General features: G+C 41.0%; 1 protein-coding gene across 1 annotated transcript; it reads left to right on the forward strand.

Annotated features, from left to right (window-relative positions):
- The first annotated feature begins 3755 nt into the window (after window positions 1-3755).
- On the forward strand, window positions 3756-24557 carry LOC136885312 (circadian clock-controlled protein daywake-like). Its single transcript, XM_068230298.1, has 6 exons — window positions 3756-3975; window positions 8927-9010; window positions 11800-11935; window positions 19544-19677; window positions 21258-21413; window positions 24406-24557. The coding sequence occupies exons 1-6, from the start codon at window positions 3756-3758 to the stop codon at window positions 24555-24557; spliced, it is 882 nt and encodes a 293-aa protein (XP_068086399.1).

The raw sequence follows: 24557 nt of genomic DNA on the forward strand, positions 1-24557 counted from the left end.
GATGTAGTTATTCATCAGGCGTAGAATTTGTGTGTCAAATTTGAAATCGTAGCAGGATACAGATCGATATGCGGGTCGGGGATTTCCCCTCGAATGATGCACTCAAACGTGAGTTCTCAGTTCAATACGAGTGGAGAGATTATGCAACTCTAGCCTGAATTGAATGTGAGGAATTACCTATCGAGTGATGTTATCGATAAAACGTCACGCAGTGAGACAAGGAAAGAGTCCTTATGCACAAATATATTATGTACAAGTAATCATTATTAATTTTTCTTAAATTTGAATTAGAAGATATTTCGGGAGATTTTTCGTTTTTTTCGCATTTCCTGATGTGTTGCAAAAAATCGGGAAATTTGGGGAGACTTGGCAACACTGGCTCCTTGCTGAATAACCTAACCTTCCATAATCACTAATTGTATATCGTCAAAATAATACTATCCTAAAACTAGGTTAAATTAATGTTTCTTTTACACTGAAGAAAATGGAAATTGCAACACCCAGAAGGAGTGGTGATACATTGCTGCAATTGAACATGCAGGACGAGTGTTCGGTTGTGATTGGATGATTACACTTTCAGGTCCCTCTGACCGCAAGTTTGGACAACAATCAATACATGATGTGCCCACCACGAGCTGCAATGCATTGATGAATTCGTCGAGGCATGGAGTCAATAAGACCCTGGATCTCTTCCTGAGGAATGGTGGCCCATGCTTGCTGCACTGCACGGGTCAGTTGTTCCAGAGTTGTGGGTGGCTGAGGACGGTTGGCCAGTTGTCGACCAATCATGTCCCACACATGCTCAATAGGACTGAGGTCCGGGGATCTGGCGGGCCATTCTAAGGTTGTGATGTCGTGGAGAGCTTCTCTGGAGATGCGTGCAGTGTGAACCCGGGCATTGTCCTGCTGAAACATCCCATTGGCAATGTTCGCCATCATAGGGACAACCACTGGATTGAGTACCCTATCAACGTACTGTCGAGTAGTCATAGTGCCCTCAACAAGCACTAATTGTGATTTCACATTAAAGCCAATAGCTTCCCAGACCATAATGTGTGCCTCTCGACAAGAAGATCTGAGCTGCCCTCTCCCCGGTACGTCGGCGCACACGATTCCGGCGATCACTGCGGGCAAGACAGAAGCGCGATTCATCACTAAAAACGACCATATGCCATTCGCCGACCCACGTCGATCTTTCTCGACACCAGGCCAGCCCTACACGTCGCTGTTGTGGGGTCAATAGAACGCCTTCTGCAGGGACACGGGCTCGTAAGCCAGCTGCACGCTGGCGATTACCAACTGCTTGTTGTATAACGTGGAGTGCCACATTTGCTCGAATTCGCGCTGCTGTTGCATGGGGTTCCATCCGGGCCATCCGAATGTGCGGCGATCCTCTCTCACAGTTGTCTGTCGCGCTGGGCCTGCGCCAGGTCTACGAGTGTGGGTACCTTCATTTGACCACTGCTGCCATACACGTTGTACCGTAGATTCCTGTCGGCCAACACGTGCAGCGACAGTCCTTAGCGATAATCCAGCCTCACACAGCCCAATTATCCGAGCCCTCTCAAACGGCGACAGTTGTTGATAGCGTGCTCTTCTCTGTCGTCGAGGCATGTCTGACGGGGAACACTTCATTGCACAGACTGCATGTCAACTACGCTACACCAGAGTCCGTATACTAGAGTTGATTCCTCCGCGACCAATCACGATGGGGAGACCTGTAGCAACAATCCAACGGTTCTGAAACTTTGATCGTTTACATACCTACACGGCATCGTTCCATATCTTGAAAATCAACACAAATGACCAATGCCTTCATGGTGTTGCAATTTCCATTTTCTTAAGTGTATATCGTACCTTTACCAATTCCTTAATCCTTAAATGTGATATTTATTATTTCTTTTACACATGATAGTTTTTCATTCCAAAAGTAAGAGATTGTTACCATAAAAATATTTAACAAATTATTTTTAAAATATATACTTTTATTTATTTTGATGCGTCAAAATTTAAGAGTTTTGAATGCAAAGCTCTAAGATTACTGTAGCTACTGTCACAGTTCAATTTTTGGGATGTCGTGGATCACGAATTCTCTGAGGTAAACAACATTTTATTTGGATAAAAAATCACCCCATTCTCGCTGATTGGCAGGAAGAGTCATAAAATAAATTATTGGTCATTTTCTAATACACTAGCGACCCCTAGTTAGTTCATCTGAAAGGCAGAAGTAAATGGACACTTATAAATTCTTAAAACAGATATAACAAGGAGTTATATTCTCCTTTGCACATAATGCGATGCTGCGCATTTACGAGTTATAACTGTTGTGTAAAGCTTGAACCATCTCAGACACAATAACTGAAATTTCTTGTTTTGATACTCTAGTGAAATGTAAGAGACACCAGTTGCTAGGAATCTTAAATTTATACCTAGCCTGCCATTAATGGAGACAGCTTTCAGATAATCTGTATAATTTCTTCAAATTTCAGGCTAAATTACTGTCAACAATAATTGAAAGTCGTGTGGGGGCATTCTCAACAAAATTTCGAAAGCCTGATGCATAATGAATGAAGAGTTATGACATAAATGTACTCAAAAATAAATTCACCTTTTCAATACTAATATTAAACTAAATAAGTTACAACATTTACTTAGAACTAGTTTCGACGCTGGCGAGTGTCATCTTCAGCCAAATATGAGAACAGGCAATCGTAAATATACATCATCATCATCCCCATCCTCATCACTGGCACGACAGCCCTTTGTGGGCTGAAGAAGTTTGCCCCATTCTTTCCTGTTAAGTGCAGATCTCTAATTCTTCTTTACACGTTTGCGAGGTCGTCGTAAAAAGGTCAGGCCGGCTATTTCTTCTTCAGGTTTCGTAACGAGTGTTTCTTTTTTTTTTTTACAGATTGGGTTGTCAGCCCAACGCCAATCCTGGAGGGTCGATGTTTTCTTTCGGAGTTGTCTTCCTTAGCTGGTTGGTCCCCATTTTGAAGCGTCGGGAGCTCGCTTTTTTCGCCCTTACATGACTTAGCCGTGTACACGCGGTGTAACCTTTGCCCAGGGGCCACGGCGTGGACATGCATGTATCGGACTCGGTAGGAATAAATGACATTTCCTGTGTTTTATTAGTACACTTCCACCAGCAAGAAGTGAACCTACAGGACCACATACAACCCCTTCGGCCCCCAATCGTAAATATACATATCATCATGAAAGGAATGCACATATAAACACTCTTAATATGGGACTTATCTATACTCTGGTTTAAATACGGAGTTACAATGAAATTCTTAAATTTAAATGAATGTACTCCTCAAATAATTCTAAACGCCTTTCCTGTGCTTTTTCTTTGCGACATTTTGGGTCTATTTCTTTCTTTCTGATCCTACGCATCGTAACCTCACCAACAGCTTTTCTAGTGTGGTAACGCTGTTCATTAACATCTACCGGTATATTTAAAAAACGTTTACTAAAAACAGCTTTGACAAATCCGTCCATCGTTTCTACTGGGCCGATTTGCTTCGTTTGTGTTTTATTCTGTCCGGAATTAACTGCCAGTGAATTATAAGATATTGATAAGTCCCTAAATTCATCCAACCTTATGATAACTGAATGCAACTAGAACAAGAACGTACAATTTGTTTGCAAGATCTAGGCATAGAAATGAATGGTCGAGTTATGTCCAAAAATAGCCATCTTCCCAACGTAAGGAAGATCCGACAGATACTACGAGACAGAGAAGCTCAGTCATGGACGAAGTTGCCGCACAAAGGAAAGGGCGTTGGATTCTTCCAGGAATACACGCCAGGGAGCAAATGGATAAGACATCACCAAGGCTTATCCTGTGCGGAATGGAGGGAGGCCATCAAGATGACAGCGCCGTCCCAGGCCACAGAGAACACGAAACTCTTGCCCATGTCCTGGGAGCCTGCCCTCACGGGGAGGTATTGGAATTGCCTGCCACCACAGGTATCTAGCTAAAGAGGGCAGCATGGTGCACAAAGATGGCTGCTGTCAAAAAGCATTTTTCAAATTATCCGCCACCACATTTCAAAGGTAGTAGCTAAAGAGGGCAGCACTGTGCTCTATAGATTAAAGATGGCGGATGACAGCTGCACGTGGCTTTGTTTACCTCGCGCTAGTTAGGTTAAGTTGGTAGCACTAAGGTTTAGACCCGTCAAGATGGCAGCACTGCCGATGACAGGTGACGAATTTTACATCTAAAGAGGGCAGCACAGTGCTTTGTGGTTTAAAGATGGCGGATGACAGCTGTCAAAAAAGCACGTGGCTGTCAAAAAAACACGTGGCTTTGTTTACCTCGCACTAGTTAGGTTAAGTTGGCACTACTGAGGTTTAGGCCCGTCAAGATGGCAGTACTGAGGTTAGCGATGCGTTGTTGTCTGTCAAAAAGCACGTGGCTTTGTTTACAAATCTGTCAAAAAGCACGTGGCTGTCAAAAAGCACGTGGCTTTGTTTACCTCATGCTAGTGAGGTTAAGTTGGCACTACTGAGGTTTAGGCCCGTCAAGATGGCAGTACTGAGGTTAGCGATGCGTTGTTGTCTGTCAAAAAGCACGTGGCTGTCAAAAAACACGTGGCTTTGTTTACCTCATGCTAGTTAGGTTAAGTTGGTACTACTGAGGTTTAGGCCCGTCAAGATGGCAGCAGTGAGGTTAGCGATGCGTTGTTGTCGATGACAGCTGTCAAAAAGCACGTGGCTTTGTTTACAAATTCAAATCTCGCGCCAAAATTCAAATTTCCCGCCAAAAATTCAAATTTCCCGCCAGAATTCAAATTTCCCGCGCCGCGGGCGGAGGAGGAGGCGGCCGAACCACCCAATTATACTACTAACTGGGAATGAGGAGATAAAGGCTAAGTTAGGAATGAACTCGATGGATGAAGCTGTACGCATAAATCGGCTTAGGTGGTGGGGTCATGTGAGGCGAATGGAGGAGGATAGGTTACCTAGGAGAATAATGGTCTCTGCTATGGAAGGTAAGAGAAGTAGAGGTGGATCAATACGACGATGGTTAGACTCGATTTAGAGATAAGAGGTGTAGAACTAAATGAGGCCACAACACTAGCTGCAAATCGAGGATTGTGGCGACGTTTAGTAAATTCACAGAGTCTTGCAGACTGAACGCTGAAAGGCATAACAGTCTATAATGATAATGGATGTACGTATTCGTTGACAGGAAGCTCCATAATATGAAAGAAAAGTAAATTGTCAGAACGGCCCAGTTCCATGTCAAACAAAGCGTTAAAACTCACGGTTGTTCCCAATAAGTAGCAAATATCGTGCGGGAAATTGGCTAAAATAAAACAACCTGTGTCTGAAAAGTTCCGTGAATGGTCGCCTAGTTTGTACACCGTGCTAGTTGGCACGATGTGCTCGCGCATATGCATTGCGAGACATGACACCAAGTGCCCCCCATCGGTCAACTCAACACATTTAAACGGAGTTGAACGCTGCAACACATCGCGAGGACTCGTGTCATTACACAATGGAGTGCAAAACGGAGCACCGCATAAACATGAAGTTTTGCCTCCACCTAGGCAAAACTGCAACGGAAACACTTGCATTGTTAGTGCAAGTTTACCACGCTCAAGCAGTGAGTAAAAAGTACACTCCGCGATCCGCGTGACCCAGTTTTTAGCTGAACGCAAGGTGACTGTTCTTCCACACCCTCCATATTCTCCGGATTTGGCGCCGGCAGATTTTTTTGTTCCCCCCGTCTTAAATTAGCTCTGAAAGACCACCGGTTCGACAGTGTAGCAAGTATCCAACAACGCGTGACAAGGGTTCTCCGGGAGATTCCAAAAGAAGCGTTTGCTGCCAGCTTCCAGCAACTTTACAGTCGGTGTCAACATTGTGTTGTAACTAACGGAGATTACTTTGAAGGCCAGTAAAGGAGTTTTGTGTGTAATTTGCGTTGTCTTTATTTCATTAGACAATTCACCAAACTTTTCAGACTCAGGTTGTATAATGTATCCATGCAACCAATGAGAAGACATAGCACGTGATCTACAGCAACCTTTACTTTGTTTAATGTACATTGTTGCTTCCGATAATGTCATTTAACTAATCTGTGCTTTCAGTATAAATAAATTAATTTTGATCATTACACAGAATGTCTAAAAATAAGTTACGGGAATTGTAAGAGGATATGATGTTCTAAACCAAAAATTGATCTATGGCGTTTTTTATTTTCTCCTACTGAAATCTCAACAGAAAATGGACAAGGAAATGTAAGTTCAATCGTGAACAACTTCTGTGTCGGCCTATGCAGCGTGTAGCCGGCCAAGCTGTCTTGCTTGGTAACGTTGGGCGGTGCACTACCGTAGTGTACAGACGTCCCGCTCGCTAGTACTAGCGGCGTATCACTTGAGCAACATCTGATCATCATGCCCGGGTAATATAGCGTCTTTATTCTGATTACTATTATCATGCGCTAAGGTAGCCTGAACCGACTGGCGTACAAAACTGGAATACTAGTAGTAAATTTCCAGCCGGTTTCAAGTGAGCACAGTGCTTTGGTCTTATGAAACATGTCAGTAAACACAGTACTCTTCGCTACACTACAAAATAATTACTGAAACATTAGACCAGAAGTAGGGACAGAATGATAAGACACACACATCCTGTTCAGTTGTTTTTGTTGCAAGAGTTTTAAATCTCTTGTCCTATTGAAAACCCTGTATTTCTCGCTTATACGATCTAGTACTGCTCTGAAGTGTGGATCCCCTCACAGCAATACTTATTTAATGCCTTAGAGTGAGTACAGATCAGATTCTCAAAAGTGTTTGGGTATCAAGCTGTCGTCGACAGATTATGATTTATCCAAACATGTGTATTGAGTCCCTTAGAACAAGGCGCAGGAATGTCAACGCACGTTTCATACACAAATGTATCGGCAATTTCCTTGACTGTCCCAATTTACTCCAGTTGCAACCGATTCATGTTTCTTCCCGCAACACCCGACTGGCTGTCACCTTTCACTTGCCCAGGTGCAGAACAGAATCACACATGAACTCCTAGTTTATGCAGGCCCTAAAATCCCTGAACGAAATTAGCGGGATGGTGGATATATTTCACTCGTCAGCTAGTGAAATTCACAGACATCTCATGGACGTGTGTTCCTTGTATCTTGTTCTGTGCATTTCGTAACTGAAAGTTATACTTCCTTCGGTCATTTCAAATGTACAAACACTTTTCTGTTTTCATTTCTTCCTTATGTGTTTTGTAAATATGTAAGTTATATAATTATAGCTTAGTTATAATTAGTAGTGCTGTTAATGTTGTTGTCATTTGAATGTATTATGTTATCTGTATTTGGAGAAATAACTCTGTAAATGACAAATAAACACATCAAATCAAATCAAAACAACTTTTTTGTATTCTGTAGAGAAACCAGTCAGTCCAGTTACCAAATGTTGTCCTCCCTCTCCAATCCCCTCTCCATATTCCACCTACCAAGCGGGGGGGGGGGGATACACACATAAAAAATAAGGGCGTGGACAAGAAAGTGAGGTATAAGTAAGGACGCTACCTGCTTGCTTTGTTCGTTGAACGGGGAAGCATGGCTGTGAAGTACAATGTTCGTCTTCTCTTCGTCGTATTATGTATCTCCTGTGCTGTAGCTGATCAACTACGTAAGTCCTGTTGCTTTATTGAATATATATTTAAAGATTTCTGTTCTTTACGTAAGTGAGATGGTGAGTGACTTACAACCAAAGAGTTAACAGGAGAAACTGATTTATACGTTATTCAAGAGGGACAGTTTGAACTACCTATAACGAAGAACTACTCATATTATTAAGATATTAAACAATCTTCTTAGGCATCTATGGTGACAGTTGGGCTGCAAGTGAGTGTTGATGGTAGAATGAGTTCTCGATTCAAGGTACTTAAAAAGGTTAGATAAGGCTCATATTTGTTCATACTTTACACGGATCATCTACTGAAAAGTATAAAATGGCAGGGAGGGATTCAGTTAGGTGGATATGTAGTAAGCAGTTTGGCCTATGCTGACGACTTGGTCTTAACGAAAGACTGTGCTGAAAGCTTGCAATCTGAAATGAGTTGCATGACTACTGGATGATATGAAAGTTACTAAAGTGGTATCAGTAGGGAATAAACCTAAGAGAATCGCGTGTCAGTTTGCAAACACAAAGCTGGAACAGGTAGATAATTTCACATTTTCCCAGGATGGGAGTAGTAAGTGAGAATCCATCAAGGTGCAGCTAAAGCGATCAAACGTGTTGTGTATGAAGTCCGCTCTCGAAACTATTCTTACACCGATCTGTTTTCAGACAAACTTTGTTTACCGGGAGTGAAAGCTGGGTGGACTCGGGATATCTTATTCACATATTAATATCTAGAGCCCGGAATTTAATGCATTAATAGGTTAGAATGCAAACTTACTGAAGCGAGAAGCAAGTATAGTCTACTTCACAACGATTATGCTATGGGGTTTGCATAAACATTAGGGGTACGACCCATCGGAACCCCTATAATTTATGTTACTCTTTCTACATTATGGAAGAGCGGGTGACCGACATTTCCTACTAACCAAATTAGTTTGCAATCTAACCTATTACCGCATGAAAATACGGGCTTTATATGATATCTAAGGGTCTCAGAGCCAAATTTATTCTTTATACCTACAACATATTTCACATCTGGCAATTAAACAAGCTAATATAGGAATTACGGTACAGCGACTTCCTCTTAGAAATACTACCCTGTAGGAATGCATCAAGATGGCCGAATTTACAAACGAAGGTGTAACAGATTGTGCAAATATTCAGTTCACTAATACCACTTACTATCTGATGTTTGTCCTGTCCATCAAGTAGTAAAATACTTACATTAATTATGCATTTCTATTTTCACTAATAAACAGTTTCTTTTCTTCCAGCTTCGTATATAAAGAAATGTAGGCGAGGCGACGACAAATGTTATCTGAAAAGTGCTCAGGCTGCCTTGGGGCACTTCATAAATGGTAAGTACCTTCTCCTGATCAGAACTAAAGTGACTGAAAAGGTTTTACATATCATCTGTGGCTGTCTATTTCAGTATTCTTATTAGTTTACTAGCGTTCTATCCATCGTTGACGGGTTAGTTTATACAGAGTTGCAGCTGTACTAGCATCTTGCCGAGTGATGTAATAGAACAACGAGGTTGCCTGATGGCCTACCAGTAGCTCGACAGCTCTGCATTCGGAAGACTCTGTCCTCAGAATAGTTTTCTGTGTTTTTTCCAGTCTACTGCACTAAGGTGAACGCCGGGACATTTCCTTTTATAGGTCACGACCGCCAAACCTCTCACCTTCACCGCTTCAAATCACTTGGACTGAGAAGGTGTAACGTTCTATGACTCCCGAAAACATATTGTTATTGTAGTAACAGAAGAGACAGTGCTCGCTTGAACTAACTATAGACAGTCAGCATTGTTGATCATATTAGTGGTCACCATATCTGAAACATGTGAAGGAATAGATACTGCAGAGTCATCAGCGTAACATTATTTTCTACCTGTAGTCTCAGTAAGATCAGAAATATACAATATTAACATTAGGGGAGATAGTAATGATCCTTGAGGTAACCAGTGTTGACCTTTCTCTCCTTGGTCATACCTATCCGAAAACTTCTGGCACTAGTAAATTATTTATAATTGAATGTAATGCATTGAATGGCCATGAGATAGATATATACATAAATATATGGATAAATGTTCACTTGGAATATCATATGTAGTTCTTTCAATACAAAATTTGGTCAAGGACTAACTCTTTTCTTGAGGTGAGAGCGATCAAAACGATGCTTGCACAGCCGACACATACAGTCCTCCTGCGGATCATGATGTTCCGTATTGTTACATATTCTGTGATGGAAGCCGTGTGCCGCAAATCGTATCATGACATGTTGTAGCTCATAATTTGATTGTTTCCAATCTTGAGTCATCATGGCATATGAACATATAATTGAAAACCTGTGCTATGGCTCTGCAAAGTACTATTCGGAGAAGTTTGTAAATAAGTCCTTTAATCTAAACAGCGCCCAATGCCAAGGCAAGATCAACGAACGAACGTAAAACCTTTAACTGGAATCAAATCTCCAAGCAATTCTCCACATGGTGAGTGTCTGTAAGTTGGGAACCGATCCAGGCAGTTGGAAGTGGAGTAGGAGCAGTGTTAATTGTCATTGTTAAGAAGTATCGTAGAACACGTTACGACATTTTGCTGCCATTTGACCGATATTTAGTTGGCAGTGTTGGGTAAATCATCGTGTGGAGCGGCCATATTAATTGACTATGTTGACTGTGTGAGTGGCCAAACTTCGTTGGAGTCGTCGTGTGTTGTGGTGGTGAGCATCGCTGTGTTCAATCCTGTCAGCATGCAGCTGTTGTGTGAAAAGCGACTAATGCTGACTGTTTCTAAGTAGTGTTTACCTCAACTGTCTATAACTGACGTGTACACCCTTTCATACAACACGGAAATATACAAGATGTGTAAAAATGAAAGAATAGTTTGTACCCAGCTCACGACCCCAAGGTTTCTTTTGCTAGTTGTTTTACGTCGCACCGACTCAGGTAGGTCTTATGGCGATGAAGGGACAGGAAAGGGCTAGGAGTAGGATGGAAGCGGCCGTGGGCTTAATTAAGGTACATCCCCAGCATTTGCCTGGTGTGAAAATGGGAAACCACGGAAACCCATTTTTAGGGCTGCCGACAGTGGGGTTCGAACCTAATATCTCCCGAATACTGGGTACTGGCCGCACTTAAGCGACTGCAGCTATCGAGCTCGGTGCTCCAAGGGTTTGACGTAGAATACCCAGCACGTGACGGGTATTGACAAAATTATGTTATATGAAGTTTATATTCTTATTGTTGACTGTTGATTTCCTAAATTTAAACAAATGTACTTGTCTTCAAGACGATGAGTTCTGAATTCTCTTTTATGCTTGACATAGGTTATTTTAACCTTTCTGGAATTCCAATGAGATACTCTATCTTATCGAATGTGTTTCCAATAATTTTCAGGCCACAAATAGTAAATGAAACATAATCGTAGTCCCATCACACTTCTCATTGTTCTTTCTCTTATCTTAGTCGTTTCTGTGGAGTATAATAGAAATGTATGACAAATTGAATTAATTTAAAAGAATCTCAGTAAATTTCCCAGTATTTTAGAGCACAAAATTTAGACATTCCCTTATTTTCAAGTAAAAAGAACTGAAACTAAAGTCACATGTCACAATATTGTGCGAAATTTTTTCTCACTTCTCCACACCAAATGTTTTCCAAATAGTTATTATTTGAATTTATTTGAATTTGTTTTACTGTACAACTCAAGCGACGCCTCAGAAGACGTGCTTCCACTGCAAAGTTCATAGCTAATCTAATATTGGTAGCCACGTAACACAGTGATCTCAATATCTCAAGCAACGCTATTGCACCACCCGAAAGTGTTATACACCTAGGTTGAAGTATTCTTGCTTTCTACAATGATATATCGAACGTTGCCCTCGCATGTGGTATCTAAAAATTATTTCGAGTTTCGAATGTTTACCTCAATGTGACAGTAATCAGTCTAAGTCTTGACTGAAGTATATTAATGTATGAATCATAACTGAAACATAATCGTAGCTCCATCACACTCCTCACATTCATTTATTTTACTTTTCAGTCGATTGTATGATGTATAGTGCCAATTCCGTTAATTTAAAACATTCTCAGTGACATGCTCCAGTATGATAGTGTACAAGCATTAATTTATACCATTATTTTCAGGTGAAAAGAACTTCAAATTGCACTCACTGAATCCATTTCTTGTTCAGTCGATAGAGATACATCAAGGAGGACTGAACATTAAGATGAGTAATGTGAAGAATTACTTCCCCAAAAACTTGAATTTTAAGAACATCCGGTAAGATTTTCCTTTTATATATTAATTGTCACCCCCATCATCCCAACGAGACTCCCATTCATTGAATTAAACTAACTTGCTCTTTCTTCCTGCCCCTATAAATATGTATACCTTCCATCATTTATCCCTCTCTTACCATTCAGCTCAAAGAGGAATACAAGGTGACCTTTTCTCACCCTCCTCCCGTGTACTTCTCTTTACAAACCTCTGGAACTCACTGTAAGGAATATCAACAACTTACCTCTTCGAATATTTCATTTCTTACCACTTATATAATATCTATATAATTTATGTTTTAATTTTACTGGATTTGGTATTTTGCATTTTAAATTTTTAAAGTTTAATATTTAATTTAATATTTTAATATTATATAATGTAGTTAGTGTGTTAATAAACCTGTATTGTGTTATACGGAGACGCTACATAAAGGAGCTTTTCATTCTCAGTGGCATGTAAATCATCATTAAATCATCATCATCAATAAATTCAATTCAAATCAATTTGTGCATAAAACAAAATAGCATCTACAGGAATTGCTGCATGTGACTCTGTGTGTGTGTGTGTGTGTGTGTGTGAAGAAATGAGTGAATGACAGACCTGTTGAGAAAAGTGCTTATAATGTAACGTTAACACAATTTAACACAAATGCTCCAATTTATTTACATAAAACAAGTTTACAATTCACTGCACTGACCAAGAGATACATTGTACGCCATGATCTACACCACAACCCAAAGATTACACAAACAAGATAAACAGTGTTGTGTCACTTGTAATGTTCATAGATATGCCAGTAAGATATGACACGGCAGTCCATGGAATAAATGTGGTTCCGTAACATCCTCCCACCTTGCAATTGTTATTTTCAATTGCAAAATACTCCGTACCACAACTGAAACAAAAACACATAACACAATAAATAAATGAACACAAAAGCAAGGTCACATCAAGAGTATTCACAAATCAAGTCTTGATGGCACTTTAATTCTCCGCCCCCCTTTTGACAATTTGAATTCTTCATGTGGAGGCTTTGTCTCAGGCGAAGTGATAGTCACAGTTTCAGGCTGGTTCCAATCCTCTGGAGTTGTGTGCACCTCCAATGGATAGAGACGCTGGAGTGGTCTGATCAGCTCTCCCTCAGATGTCTTCAGTTTGGCTACTCTTGCTACTTCATCCTTCCCTGGATACACTTCCACGACGACCGCGAGGGGCCAGTTGATGCGTTTTGTGGAATCTGCTCCTATCAATACCACATCTCCCACCTTGATGCTGTTGGTCTTCCTCTGGCCGTGGTGAACTAGGAGCGCCAAGTATTCATTCCTGAATCTTTGTCGTAGGTCCTCACGTAGTTTCTGGAGGTACCTACATCGTTTAACATAGTCAACCTTGTCAACTGCATCCAAATCTGGAGTCTCATTTGTAGCAATACCCTGCAGAAATGTTGCTGGTGTCAAAGGCTTTAGTTCAGACGAATGGTCCGCAATGTATGTAAGTGGTCTAGAGTTGATCGTCGCCTCGCAATCACACAACACAGTATATAACTCTTCATAGTACACAGAGGCTCGTCCCAAGATTCGACGCAGTAGTTCTTTCACTGTTCTGATTAGTCTCTCCCACCATCCTCCCCACCAGGCTGCTGTAGGTGGGATAAATTTCCAAGTAATCTTTCTCACAGCCGAGTGGGTGACAATCTCATCCCAATCCAACGCTTTCAGGGCATTATTAAGTCCTATGAAATTGGTCCCGTTGTCTGAGTACAGCACAGAAATTCTTCCACGCCGGGCAATGAATCTTCTTAACGCCAGAATGAAAGCATCAGTTGTCAAAGACTGCACCAGCTCCAGATGTATCGCACGATACACCGCACAAGTAAATAATACAACCCACGCCTTTTCTCCAGACTTTAGGTACAGCGGTCCAGCATAATCCACTCCCGAGACCTCGAAAGCTGCTGTTGAGCCCACTCTATCCTTGGGCAAAGGAGCAAAAGCTGGTGCTGTAGGACTAGCCTTGTACCTTTTACATTTGACACATCTTGCAATAACTCTTTTTGCCACTTTCCTAACTCCAAGAATCCAGAATCTTTCCCTGAGTCTAGCTAACAGCGTCAGTAGCCCTGCATGCTGTGACCGATGATGTTCGTCCCAAACCAATCTGGTCACGATGGCATGGTTTGACGGCAACAAGACGGGTTTCGTGAATGCTTCACTTTCTTCCCCAAAGGTAAGTTTTGTTTCAACCCTCAGAACTCCCATTTCGTCCTTGAATACCCTGACTTTCTTCTCAAGTTCCTGCTCGTGATCTCGAAAGCATTCCTGCTGCACAACTCTCAACAAGGTGTTCTCGGCTTGTTGCATTTCTTCACCAGTGAGTTCACCTCTTCTTGCTTGTTTTGCCTTAGTAAGGTTGTGGAAGAATCTGATGATCCAACCAATCATTCTGACTATCTTGACATAACTTGAGAAATACAAGAGACGCGAGCAAAAGTCAGGTGAACTACACGCCACACTCGATATAACTGTCTTCCGTTTCTCAATATTGACTTCATCTTCAGGTGCGGCAATTTCATAAAAAGGCCACTGCTCTGGATTATCCTTTAGCCACCGTGGTCCTTCCCACCATTTGCTCTCAAAGAGTGCCTTTGGACTGCATCCCCTTGATGGAAGATCTGCTGCGTTCAGAGTCCCCGGTAGGTGGCGCCAATCCTCAGTATTGGTGTACTGTCGTATTTCATGACAACGGTTACCCACGAATGTACTCCAGTTGTCCGCCCGCTTTATCCAAGTCAAGGCTACTGACGAGTCGCTCCAAAAGAATGTTCTGCACCGTTGTAGTCCCAACGCCTCTTTCACTTGGGTAGAAATTCTGGTACCAATGACTGCTGCCAACAGTTCCAAACGTGGTATAGTGACATGTTTGACAGGAGCAATCCTCGCCTTAGCCTGGACCAACTGGACCGATACCTCTGCGCCTCTCCTTGCCCTTAAGAATACACAAGCTGCATAAGCAAGTTTGCTCGCATCACAAAATACATGAAGACTGATATCTTCCGCTCCCCAGTCCACTTGTACCATTCTCCTTGGAAGGCGACATCTAGCTAACCATTGCATCTGCTCCACCCAGTTCTTGAATTTACTTGTAATGCTATCCGGAAGCTCTTCATCCCATCGAAATTTGTGTTTCCATGTTTCTTGCAGCATCAGCTTTGGTAGTAAGGTAGACGGACATGTGAAGCCAATTGGGTCGAAAACACGCTGAGCCACAGACAACAGATTCCTCTTGGTAACTCGACAAGTGGTCATCGCAATGGTTTTGACATCACAGAGAAGCTCATCTGTAGTGACATCCCATAAGAGACCCAGGACTGGAACAACTCCATCTTGCATAGCAGCTCTGTCTTCTTGATGAACGGGGCTGCTGATCCATCCGCGAAGATCAAATTGTGCTGTAGACATCAGTGCAGTAGCTTCCCTCACAAATTTCTGCAACTGTTCTTCATTGGCTACACTGGTAACACAGTTGTCCACGTAGAAAGAGTCTCTGAGTCGCTCTGCAGTACTATTCAGTTCCTCAGGCGCATGTCTCAAGTGATGTGATATAGTCGCACCCAGTAGAAATGGACTAGACGACACTCCAAAGACAACTCTGCAGTGCCTGAGGATTGCCACCTCTTTGTTACGACAGTCCTTCCACCAAAGAAATCTTAAAAAATCCTTGTCACCTTGGGCTAGCTTGATTTGTAAAAATGCCTTTCTGATATCAGCTGTCACTCCAATAGCATGTTTTCTGAATTGTATCAACAGCTTGGGTATTAATTCCACCAAATTGGGTCCTTTTTCCAGACAGCTGTTAAGTGAGTTGCCTCTTTTATCTTGGGCTGAGGCATCGAACACAGGCCTAATTTTGGTGGTCATACTGGATTCCTTTATTACTGGCTGGTGAGGGAGGTAGTGACCATCATTCTTGCTGGCAGAGGGTATCATTTCCACTATGCCCTCCCGCAGCCATTCACGAAAGATTTCATCATACTCTTCCAACTTGCCAATGGTTTCTAGTCTTTTGCTTACACTCAACAATCTCTTCTCTGCTAGATCGTAGTTGTCCCTCAGCTGCGGGTGCCCCTCTTTCCAGGGAAGGCAAACCTCGTATCTTCCTTCTTGGTCAACTTTCACTGTCTTCTCGAAGAATTCAAGTGTCTCTGCTTCTAGAACTTTTTTGGTTTTGACATCTGCCGGGTCACTAATGCCTATGGCTTCCAGACGCCACAAATCAGCTACATTAAAACCTGCCATACTAAAGAGGTCAGTTACTGTATTGCAGTTGCTGAATATTCTACGCTGCCCCATCACCGTCCAGCCCAGCTTAGTTTCGAGAGCAACCATCGTGTCATCTAAAACTAATCTGCAGCCTGTTAGCAGTTGCCCCATTACGTCTGCCCCAAGTAATATCTTTACCTCAGGAACATTATAGCCTACATCTGATAAGATTATGTTGTGGTTTCGAAGCACTGGGTAATACCGCTGTGTCTCAAGCCGGGGTACAAAATCACAAATTTTCTGTTGGTCCAACATAGGAATGGTGCACTCAAATTTGTCATCTAAACTTCTAAGAGTAACTTCATAAATACCATGCACTTCTCGCCCTGTCTCTACTCCACCAAACAGATTATGTATTAACGTCTCTTCCCCTATCTTCTTCAGCCCAAGCTTGTGAACACTGTCCTTCGCGATGTATGATCTTTGAGATCCCGAGTCTAGTAACACTCTTGCCAACTTAACAACCTTGTCCACCGACACTTTAACCACCAAAGTTTGCAACAATGTCTGACCCTTTTGATGAGACAGTAAGTTCTCTGTTCTACCTGGTTCGTTTCCTTTCTCAACTGAACTTTTCTTGCTGCTATCGACTGGAATTATATCCTTTAAACCCTTGCACATAATAGTGTGATGCCCCTTGTAACAAATCAAGCATTTGAGTACAACTTTGCACTTTTTTGCACTATGGCCCACCTTGAGGCAATGAAAACATGCTCCTTTCTTTTTCAAAACTTCTTGTTTTTTCTCTGTAGTGAGACCTCTAGCTTTAAAACAGTCCTGAGACATGTGGTTCCCTTTATCGCACCAAATACATGCCCTATCACCCCTTTTCTCTTCACTCGAGAAAATTACTGCTGCTGTCGGTAGCTTTTCTTTGTTATTTTGCGATGCACTCCCACAGCCACCTAGGAAATTAGAACGAGCCAGAAGGAGACGTTCTTCACTTTCTACCTCTTGTCTCAAAAATCTCAAAAGTGTCTCGAGATAATTAGATTGGTCACCATTCTTACATGCCTGCGACATACGAGACCGCTCCCATGCTTTCAAAATGTCATCTGGTAGTGCTGATTCTACAAGCGGGTAGAGCATTGCCGCATATTTATCGCTAGTAACCCCTAGTGACTCTAGTGCCCTTAACTGGGTCTCCAGTTTATCAAAAAGACTCCGTAGACTTATATCGTTTAGCATGCTACTCTTTTGAAGTACTAATTGCAAGAGTTCACGAACGTAAATCTCAATCAGAAGTTCATCTCTTGCAAACCTCGATTTTAATTGCTCTATAGCTTTCTGATAATTTGAAGCTGAGGGTGGGAAACTTTCCACGAGTTCTCTAGCTGACGTCCCGGGTACAGTAGCCTGGCAAAGGTATTGGAATTTATCCTCTTCCTCGATTTCGTCATCCTCATGTATCTTTCTGAACTGCCCCCAGAAGGCTATCCAGTTGCGCACATCTCCATCGAACTGTTTAAGTTCTAATTTCGGCAATCTTAAATTTCTTTTACTCCTGGATTTACTAGAACTAGTACTAGCAATACTATTTGCCCCATTGTCACTGAGTGTGTCATCATGCAAAAAATTCTCATACCTGGTCTTTAAGGTTAACCACCTTTCGCGGTATCCCTCCATGATTTCGTATTCGGCAGCGATCTCTTCTTCTTCTTCGTGCTCTCCGGCGTACCAAACATCACGAATTTTTTCATCGAGCACGAATAATCGTTCAGCTTTGTCCTCGAAGATCTTGAATCCTGCGCAGACCTCTTCTCTTGTGGGTTGTTCTGCATTTAACTTCTGTTCAAAGTCATTGCCAGCACGTGTAAACAATCGGCGCAATTGTGTTCGTTCACTTTTCAATTTCATAATTTCTGCCATATTTACGCGGAAACTAGTCCTGTCACGGTCGCCAGATGTTGAGAAAAGTGCTTATAATGTAACGTTAACACAATTTAACACAAATGCTCCAATTTATTTACATAAAACAAGTTTACAATTCACTGCACTGACCAAGAGATACATTGTACGCCATGATCTACACCACAACCCAAAGATTACACAAACAAGATAAACAGTGTTGTGTCACTTGTAATGTTCATAGATATGCCAGTAAGATATGACACGGCAGTCCATGGAATAAATGTGGTTCCGTAACAAGACCGGTAGATTGAAAGAATGTATGTGGGCACACATGGGAAAATCTGAGGATGATATAATAAATTTAACACCATCGGTCGCCTAATTTCAATTTTCCCATATTCCGTGAAAATAAATTACTCCTCTATCAATTATACTCATTTTGAATTCTCATTGTGAGTGCAATGACTTAGATTATAAAGTGCAAAATACCAGTATTATATCAATGTTACATCATAACAATGAGTTCATCATATCACTCACTTGCCTTGATAGGATTATCCGCGTTGTGTAAGAACAAACTACGCATTTTACAAAGTTTTTAGTTAACTACAGTATTGGGTGCGATGCAAAGAGTAATAGAAATTTAGTCTCAAATACAATATCCAACGTATATCCCTTCCTGACGAAATGGATCTATCATCCATCCATCATTATAGCCAGGTGGAATTTATCTGTTTCCATCCAGAGAAGAGGATGATATTTGTATTTCGTTTGTTAATGTTCAAAACATTTCTTAGCAGACAAAATAGGGGTCCCATACTATGAAAAGGGTAAAATTAAGTAATTTCCTCAATTGTGCTGAAAGTTGAAGGGCTAAAGGGAATGTTTCAAATTGTAAGTCTTGGGTAGACCTATCAAACAAAAATATCCAATTTTGAAAATAAAGTCCGGCCTAAATGAATTTTCGGAAAACAGCCTAAAATTTCTTGTTTCCTTACTCGTTTTCTTCTTGATTCAAATCATATCCAATTTAACTTATTTACATAAATAATTCTGTAATGTGTTCCTTGGTTCAATACCCTCAGATATTTTTTGGATTTTTGAAAAATATCCACACCGAATGTAGTTATAAGGGCTTAAGTGCAACTCTATTTTGACTCACATTAGCGCTGGTAGTAGTGTTTAACTGAAACAATGCATTGACTTACATTCGCACTCGTAGTGGTAGAAAAAAAGGGCAAACCGCCAATGTAATCGACCGGATAACTATGATTAAAGAACGGATTGTAATATTTAGGAATAAAAAAGAATACATTCCCATACTTTATTATATTTTATTTACTTAAAATCCTTAGCTCATATCCCTAGGATGTTTTCAACATAGAGTTAATTGCCTGAAGGGATTTTGTAACGTAGCCTTTTGAACATACCTTTGTTGCAGGATCGATTTTGACAAGATGATATTTGGCTACACTTTGTACTCCCCTCTTTGTCAAATGTTCGCTGATTATCAGGTGGATGGGAAGATTCTTATACTACCCATTTCTGGATCTGGCAAGTGTAATACAACGGTCGGTAAGTAAACACTGCAGTTTACTTTACATTGTTGTGGCCGCAGGTATTCCTATTTTGTTGATCTGTTACTAACATAACTTCTCACCAACGTGTATTTGAACTGGAAAGAAGTACATCGGGTAACGGATGACCCGAAATTAGTGTTAATGTTGTTGTTAATGCTTTTTCTACCTGACAGGGACAAATTTTTCCGTTCGTATCGCCATTTAGAACGCCTGGAAGTTTTGCATAGCCACTTAACGGCGTGGACGGACAAGTTGCCGGCTTAACTCCTAGCCATTCCAGTGCAAGGACACGGTGTTACATTGCTGTAGAGCGGGTTGTGGCCTCCCCAGGCTAAATGGATTAAAATGGGAATGGACTTGTGTCCCCACCAGAGAACTGGTAGTTAAAATGAAGATAAGGAATAAATATGTAATGATTTAAAAGCAATTTAGTGAGTGGTATAAAAGGCAGATTTCTTTCACGATCGAATACTGGTTACGAACTGTAGTTTTAGACTCACTACAGACCGAGAAGTGTTTGTTGTCGTTAGAAGATGGCCTAATTTTTTCAGAATCCCTTCTACATCCACTATTTCAGTTTGTGTTTTCTGTCCAAGAATACTCATTTGCTTCTGGATTGCTGAGAGTCAGTTCAATACAGGAAACTCTAATCCATGTTCCTATGCAGGGGCACCACGTTTAGGAAAAAGCTTCTCCCCAAGCTACCTCTAGAATCAGATCCAGGAAGAGTTTCTTGAAAACCACTGCAGTATTGCAAACTACATCAGCTATAGCTAGAAAAAAAAATAGTTAGAAGAAAACAAAGTGAATATTGGAAACGAGGGTACACACTCGTGGGTCCTTACTCTACCTGGCCCCGTCCTTCGGAATGCCTCGCACCTGGCCGAGAACAAACTTGGATTGTGTGGAGTTCAATCGATCGTCTTCGTTCTAGAGTTGGAAGATCCAAAAGCAGCACCAAACGCTCTTGACGTTGCACGTCACAGGTCTACCGTGGTGTAACATAATTTAAAATTGCCATTTGTGTATCTGCATATCATGTTTGTTTCTGAATCGAATAAATAAAACCAAGAATATTCTTCATTATGGTTTCCAGTTAGTGTGGGAGTATGTCTTGGACCATCCCACGTTTCCTTTAAAAATTCCGGGGTGGGAACTTCGTTTACAGAATAATAATAATAAGAAGGATCATATGGGCTTGGCTATTGTGTGCAGGCATTATATCGTGACGGCATCTGGCTGTCTGCTCGTCAATTTCGACGTTCCGTTTCATTATAGGCCCACTAGATGTCAGAGTAAACCCAGTCTCTTGGGTGTGTATGGATGAGGTTTGTTTGATTTTTCGGGTAAACACAAAATGTATCGCCAGAGATCTTTTACATACCGACATGGTACGACATGGAGTGTGGAATGGAATTTTGTCTCACCTCGTACACTACAGCACCCGGCTTGAGGAGTGAATAAATGATGACGACGATGACGACGATGAGTTGTTTGTGCGTAAAATTTGGCTTGTAAATGTTTTTACTGGATCCTTCCGTGTTAAGTATTCGCTTATTGCTCTTTTCTTTGCAGTCGATCATGTTCTGGAATATGAGGCGCAGTGTGCCTTTGAAACGAGGGAAGATGGTGAAGAATACGTCAAGTTCCTCAGTGGCAAACATACAACCGTCAGCATAGGAAGAGCCTACTACAACCTCGAGAACCTATTCAATGGAGACAAGACGCTAGGTGAGTGCTGTCATAAAGACAATTTAACGGAAAACAAAACTTAAATCCGTATCTATTCATGTTATGTAGGGTTATATTATTATCACGGGGGTTTCAGTGGTACAGACAGGGAAAGAAGCGTGTGTGATAAATGCCTGGACGAAGTATGAAGCAAATATTGAATTTTGAAAATATATGTATAAGAACACTCTTCTCTTTTTCGAAAATATTTTCAGAAAACAACAAGATTTAACAACAGGAAACAGAAAAGCTTTGTTACCAGAAAAAAAGTGAATAATGGAAACGAGGGTACACTATCGTGCGTCGTTACATTTTATATGGTCCCTGAGAAGGTTTTTACATTATGTCCGTAGACTGGCTGGAAAGCCTACATTTCAATTTCTAACAAAATTAAATTTTTGGCCTTCCCCTCACCTACCATTTATCTCAGCGTGAATAAAATTAATTATGGCCTACACTATAGCGAATTATTTCCCCGACTTTGCATACCAGTTTTCACTAAGATAGGACCACTAATAACATAGGTATTTGAGAATGAAATTTTAATCGTTTCCCTAAACTACTATTTCTCTCGGCATGAATACAATAATTATTTATGGCCTACATTCTATCCAATTATTCCCCGACTTTACACAAAATTTCATTAAATTATCTTTGGCCGTTTTCTGTGATGCGCGTACATACATACATGCAGACAGAGAGAAATTACGGAAAATTAAAAAGTGCATTTCCTTGCTACTCTGGACACGACTGATACAGAAATACCATCATTTTTAAAATTCTGAGTAATGCACAGACAAAACTTTATTATATATATGTAGATGTTGTTGTTATCACCTACAGTCCGTCTCACCATGTTTAAGATACAAAGAAAACAACCGCAAGCACGTATATTCTGAAGTACTACCTGTTCCAAAAGAATTACGTTTCGTTCATTGTACTCTTTCATCTGAGCAACAATACTCATTATTAAGATTTTTTATAGCACAGAGTAGTTATACAATTCGATTTTCCGCTTTGAGGTTTGTAGTAGAAAGACTGAAGGTAAGGACAACCCAACGTTTAGTCATATATAAATATCACGCCAGCCAAAATGTGCCACTATTAGGTATACAAACTCATTGAAGTAACAGCTGCCTGTTTTAGCAAATACATACAACCAATCTACAAAAGAAAATTGATCATGCATTAATGGGTAGCAATAAGACTACTCGCTATCCTGCAGTTGTTCAACTCCTTCCATGTTGGTGTTTTCATCGGTATCCGTGTCATCAACCAAGTTGATAACAAACCGTTCAATGGCTTCCTCCGCAATGCCATCCGGCTTAGCTTCCTCCTCGTCGGTAACGTGTTGAATGCAGGATTTCGAACGGTCAGCAGTGACAGTATAGAGTCCTTCAATCAATAGTTTTCACACTTCTTTGGTGAAATTGACATTATTTCGAGTCACATGTCCCTTAACCTGGCTCCATACAAGCTTTAGTTGGTTTAAGGAGCAATGATACAGAGGTAATCTTAATACGTGTCGTTCCACTGCCAGTAGTTCAACTTTAATGCACTGCGGATCAGAGGAAATACTTTTCGTGTCTAACAACTTCTGTATGTTGTTCGGAATTCTCTCGATTTTAACAGAGTGATAGTGAACATTGTCTAAAACAATCACAGCATTGCTTTCTAGACGGAGAAGAATTTCAACAAACTATTTATCGAATACGTTTCCATCCATTTCCTCGTGATAATACTTTGAAGACTTCGGTTCGAAAAATAACAGTCCGTCTTCCACAAAACCGCTTTCATTTTCTGGCCGTTTACCCACTGGATAATCCCCTAAGAAATCCATCTTTGCTGGAAATTATAGATTTATCTTTCTACATTTTCGTAATAGTGTGCCCTGCATTTACTCACATTTCATCAAGAAAATAAATAGGTCTACCCTCTTCACGAAATTTACTAATCTGACGTAAATACTTTCTTCTCCACAACACTATTTCATCCTTTTCAATAAGAGCACACTGGCGATTTCGCGATACATAAGTGAAGTTCATAATAATTTTTAAAAGTCTGAGAAGAGTTGCACGAGAAACGTTAGGTAATAAATCGTCACTATTAACTTAAGTTGGTATTTTATTTCTTAAAAAGAAGTCGTGAATTTTTTTTACGGATAGCCGGTTTTTGTAAAACTGTCGTATTTTTCAGTTACCTTTGCTTTTTACGGGTTTTCTTAGGAGTAGCGAGTTTCCGTCAAGTGACTTGTCTCCCCACGTCCAGGAAACGTAACATATTTGTGTATACATGTGGGAAGAATAAGGAATACTCAAATTATATTGTTAATAATAATAATAATAATAATCAAGAGCATCCTTTCCGAAGTTTAGCAACATTGGGCGTGGTCAAGATTTGGATGGGTTGACACGCGCTGTTGATGGGGGTTAAGGGAATGGAGGAACGGAAAGGAACTGACCACCCCACTGTATGTAAACTCCAGCTCAGGCACACCTCTGCGGATTTTCGGACCTGCCTTAGGCCTGAATACACCCTTACCTTACCTTCTAAACTATGTAAGTTCCAGCAACGTTAATTTTTAGTACGTTTGTTCATATACGGAGTGCGTTACTAAAGCCAAACCTCGAAAATGTTGTGTACTTCGTATCTCAAACATGGTGAGACGGACTGTAGGTACCTACAGTGTTCCCCGTAAGGTATTCTCACGCCATCAGCACACTAATTAAAACTGGGAGGACTTTTTCTCTTGGTGAAAATCACAACCTGACTCTTCACCCCGTTTATCATCATAACATTGTCCACTGTCCCATCTCACAATATCGTCTAGAACCCCCGGTAAAATAAGTAGATCGAGACTCATTTTCTACGAGATAAGGAACTAGACGAGGTCATAGAACTAGGTACAAAATAGTGGAGGCTTGCAGGCATAACAGTGTATAATGATGGTGTATGAATGTATGATGTTCCGTTACGTTTTCATTACTTTCAGGTGAAGCAACTCTCAAGTTCATGAACGAGAACTGGTTGGACATCTACAAGGAACTGAGTCCGCTCTTCCTGGAGGCACTGGACGAGCAGGCGCGAATAACACTGAACAACGTAGCGGGTTCCGTCCCTTATAAGAAATTATTTCTCCCGTGA

Source organism: Anabrus simplex, chromosome 14 (genome assembly GCF_040414725.1).
Source record: "Anabrus simplex isolate iqAnaSimp1 chromosome 14, ASM4041472v1, whole genome shotgun sequence".
Lineage (NCBI taxonomy): Eukaryota > Metazoa > Arthropoda > Insecta > Orthoptera > Tettigoniidae > Anabrus > Anabrus simplex.